Source organism: Alosa alosa, chromosome 9 (assembly GCF_017589495.1).
Source record: "Alosa alosa isolate M-15738 ecotype Scorff River chromosome 9, AALO_Geno_1.1, whole genome shotgun sequence".
NCBI lineage: Eukaryota > Metazoa > Chordata > Actinopteri > Clupeiformes > Clupeidae > Alosa > Alosa alosa.
In genome coordinates this window covers 7,993,330-7,998,057 of record NC_063197.1, presented here as the reverse complement: position 1 = coordinate 7,998,057, position 4,728 = coordinate 7,993,330, and the positions used below count along the sequence as shown (strand labels likewise).

General features: G+C 42.0%; 1 protein-coding gene across 9 annotated transcripts in view; it reads left to right on the top strand.

The window, feature by feature from the left end:
* Positions 1-2,050: 2,050 nt before the first annotated feature.
* tp63 (tumor protein p63) overlaps positions 2,051-4,728 on the top strand; it is a 29,225-nt gene continuing 26,547 nt past the window's right edge. For all 9 annotated transcript variants that reach the window (XM_048252555.1, XM_048252552.1, XM_048252549.1 and 6 more), the window contains exon 1: positions 2,051-2,243. In XM_048252555.1, coding sequence (XP_048108512.1) covers positions 2,202-2,243 — 42 coding nt within the window. In that variant the 5' untranslated portion in view covers positions 2,051-2,201. The remainder of the gene's footprint in view (positions 2,244-4,728) is intronic.

The window sequence follows — 4,728 nt, the reverse complement described above, 5'->3', positions numbered from 1 at the left end:
GATTGGAGACGATGGTGGTGAACCAAGGGTGCCGCCTCACCTTAGTCTCCAATCTTTAACTGCCCCCACCCCACCCCATGCCATGTCTCCATCTTTGCCCTGTGGGAATAAGTTTTTCCTTCAAGCCAGGGGTAATAGATTTTACCTCCAAAAAAGACTGACATGACTTGCCTCAAGCACCTACACTAAGATTGTGTGTGTAAGGATCAATGGTTAGAGGAGATTGTGTAGAGCTTGCAGGATCATCATCTGGCAGGGCAATGGACTTTTCCACTATATTCTAATTTTTTGAGATGCACCCGTACTGGAAAATTTAAATATACGATTAACCTGGACATTCCTAAATATCTATATTGATAAGATGTGGAGAGACTCAGGCACAAATCAGTAAATAATCATCAACTCTGCAAGCATCGCAGGAAGCATTATCCTAGCAAGGCATTGTGATCTCCCAAAACCTGTGCTGATGTTATATCAGTTGAGGAGGGCTAGGTAAGGTCCTCCACTGTTTTTCTGAAAGAGCTGATAATTAAGATTAATTCAATATAATAATAATTAATTAAGAATAATTAAGTAGAGTTTGTGTTTATTGTATGATTGAGCCAGGAAGTAAGTGTAAATTAAGATAGTAGTGGTGCTGTTTACTGAAATGAATGCTGTATTTTGCCCATGCATGGGTTTGTATTCAAATAATAGCAAGTTCCATTCACAGAGCATACCAGGCTTTCTCACCAAGCAGGAGAGCGATGCACACAATCAAAAAAAAATTACATCAAATGTTCCAAAAATGATTTTTTTGCTCTCCGCCGTGCGGACGGACCGCCTCAGTGGCGTGTCTGGTGTAGCCTGACTGTGCAGGATGACATGATTCATTTTGCCAATTAATTTGGGTTTTGGTTTGGTTTGGGCATGGAGCGCTTCGTAGACCTGCCCCATGCCAGACACCACTGCCCTGTCATACACCGAGTCTGGTCAGTTCCGTTCCCGCGACGGGAGGCTCCTGTTGCCCCTGCCGAGGTCCTTCTGGCCAGATTAAGATAAAAACAGAAGAATGATGACAAAGGGGGCAGGCTTGGCTACCTGAATTCACATTCATTTGGCCTAAACACATCTACACCAGTCATCTCTGATAGATACAAGCAGTCTAGCGCCGGCCCTTTGTTTGCAGCTCAGGGCCCTAATAAGGTTGGAGAGAAGAGAGGAGAGAGGCTTATTCTTATGTAAACCAGAGCCACGCAAAGCTAGATGGCTTCCCGGTCCCTACTCTCCTCTGCTCTGCTCCCTGCAACCAGACTCCATGCCATTTTTGTTAAGACTTTAGGCCCTTGCTAAGACTTCTTAATGCAAAGCAATGGACAGAGGGACGGTTGAATGTGATCTCTGAGCTGCAGTAGGAGTTGTTGCGGCTTTACCGCTGACGTTTGGTAGTGTCCTTTTTCATTATGACTCGCAGTTTAATTCTTTCTATTTCCTTATGTAGAATTACAGCCCTTTCTCAAAGACGCTGCACACCTGTAAGGTGTGTCAGAGTTTTATTGAGGTGTTTGACTGTAATTCCTCTGGTAAAGTTGTTGATGTAACTCTTCAAAGTTACTTGTCCGTTAGCACTCTAAAATATTTTTTATTCAGTTCAGCTCTGATAATTAATGATTTGTGATCGCATTTACAAGATAATTTCACACTAAATCTTTTCCCATTTCTTATATTTTGACCACTGTCAAACATAAATAACACAAATTAATATAAAAACCATTAGTGCAGTGATCAGCCAGTGATTCTGCAAAACCAGATGACCATGGACAGAGAGGAGACAAAGGAGTCAAAAATGTGCATCTTGGACCGTAGCTCCTGCATTAACTGCTCAGTTTGCTGAAAGGCTCCTCCAGCCGTTTTCCTCAAGAGAAGACAGCAGGAGACAGCACTCCTCCAAAAAACTGGGTGTGGGTTCAGGACAGGTATTGGACAGGTAGCTTCTGAGTGCCCTCCCCTTTCCCTGTCCCCAGTATATAGGGCTTATCCTGAGAATTCCTATAGAGACTTGCTCCCCATAGACCCCCTTGTCCCATTTTATTCTGTTCCTCCTTCGCATCCCCCCTTTACGCCTTCGGCCCATCGCGAGTTCCTTACGGGAGAACACAGGCGAAAGAACCCTGGAGCCGGTGGAACACACAGCCGCTGCTCTGCTCAACCTCAGTGCCAATATGTTGTACCTGGAGACCACCCCATCGGCCTCGTACAGTGAGGTAAGGCCAGCGGCGACCTGTCGATAGCACCTCACCGACCATCGGATGCTGCTCTGTTGCCTATTCACAGCTCACAGGCACCCATGGGACCCAAAGTGGGTTAGCAGAATAGGCCCTATAGTTGGCATTGTTTTGAGACTGAAATATGATTTGATGATTTGATTTTCATGCTATGTCTTGTTTAATTAGATTTGTGTCGTGGTAAACTATAGTGCAGTGTTGAGAGTAAATTCTTTTTTTCTTGTAAAGTTGAGTCATATCAATGCCTTTAAACAAAATAAAACAGGAAGAAAAGGGGCAGCAAACTTTAGGCGGCATCTCGTAGAGTGTTTGTTTTCCAGCCAGTGGCGCTGAATGTGTTTGCTATAGTCAAGAGAGTAGGGGAATGTAAACACTTCAGCCATTGTCTCTCGCTTCTGCTTTTTTTTTTTTTTGCTTTGTCTGTAAAATGGCCGATGTGTGTCTCCTTGGCGCTGGCGCTAGTGTCTCTGTGTCGGTAGTGTTAAGGATGATGGCTCTCCATCATTAGAGGGGTTATGAGGTGTCACATGATAAGGATTCAGCCTGGATTCATAGCTTGCTTAAATTTGGACTTTTTTTTATGTGGAATTGTTTTGACTGGGTGCAGCTCAATTTCAAAACTGACATCAATTTTGCTTTGTTTATTTATGCCCACTGTTGATTATGTGTGTTTGTCTTAGGTAAATAAGGTAAATAATGTAGTTTTGTGTCTGATTGACAAGATTATTTGTATAGGAGAAACAGCCTTTGATCCCAGCGACCATCTGTAGTGGCCATAAGTGCAGTGGTGTCCAGGAGTAGACGAATGACTGTGTTTTCAGATTTATAATTGCAGCTGTGGACAACTATGCAAGTGGGTCCCAGTCAGCCCTCCGAGCTAAAAACGGCTTTGTGGGCCGACGTACAAAACAGATGTTTGCATTGCATTGCTAGTTTACATGTTAGGAAAAAAGTGACACAAGTCTAATGTCATATTGGTATTTTACATTTTACAGACTGGTTTGTCACAAACAGGAAATAAAAGCAGGTTGTTCTCAGTTTGAGATCTCTTTCCACTGTGCCATAAAATGGGGTTGGGAAATTATGCATGTTCTGGGAATGTGATATGTTGGTAGTTTATGTATGTGTGTGCTGACTAGTGGAGAGAGGAGAGAGAAATTGAAAGTGGGCCGTATGTGTGATACTGATGTTGGTTGTGGCCACCTTGTTAATGGCAAAATTTGAAGAATTTATTTACAAAAACAGATGACTTATTTGAAAAATCATGACTTTTTAGTGTGCATTCCAGGTTATTAATCAAATAGTAAACTTGAAGTTCACAATTTAAAAAAATATTTATGAAAATTCATTGAAATGACATTTGGCGGTTTTTGCTAATGAACTCTTGATTTATTATTGTTTAGAATAGCATAAATATAAAGTTAAATAGAAAGTTCTCATTTCTGGATCATTCTGTTCCTCCTGGTTCATCCTCGTTGTTACTGTATCATTTCAAAACACCTCCCTGCTAGGTCTCTGAGTATTAAAAGAGGATTAAAATGTTCAAAACCAACCCAGATACTTTGACATGAAAACAAATCTGACTTTAGTGTAATGCTCTAAAAAATGTTGACTTAAAAACGTTTTGGTTTTCGCTAAGTTACCATTAGCTCCATGTTGTTTTTTGTGCAACTGGTAATGCCTTAGGAAGGCACATGTTTGTTTCTGAAGTTGAAAGGATCTATAATGCCAGCCATTTGTCACAGTAGAATGTAGTAGAATTCAAAACATGAAGAGTCTTACCATTTACATTTGCAACTTGACAGTCATTTCACAAGCACTTGTAAACACAAAGCAAGCAAGGAAAGCACAGTGTCTTGGCTAGTTCCCTCTTTTCCTCAGTAGAACGTTAAGGGCAAACCCCTTCAGGAGTTACCCACGCTTTGATATTCTGGGCTGGATTTGACTGTGCTGGGAGCTGTTTGTTGCCCAGAAAAGCCCTCCATTCCTGGTTGGCAGGTGGTTGTTCTGCCTGCCACCTCCAGAACCTGCTGTCTCTTGGCACAAAGCTATTGTCAACACGTTGTTAGATGGCCTGTGTGTGTGTGTGTGTGTGTGTGTGTGTGTGTGTGTGTGTGTGTAAAAACACAGTCCACTCACACACACACCCACACACCCAACACCCCCTAAAAAGTCTCAGGTAACCCTTCTAAAGTCCAGATTGTTTGATTAATGCTCTGAAGCATCTAAGCTCTAAAATGGGGGTAGGAGGGTTGTTTGGTATAGTAAACGGAGACATGCCGGTGGAAGGCAGTCAGCACGGATATTCTGACTGTTTGAATAAAGATAGATAGTAATGAAGTGCAGAAGTATGAAACAGATAGTATACATAGGATAGCATGTTATAACACCAGGCATTCCCTAAGTGTATAAAATGTGTTATAAAGTATGGCTACTGTGAAATTTTCAGCCTTAAAGCAAGCAG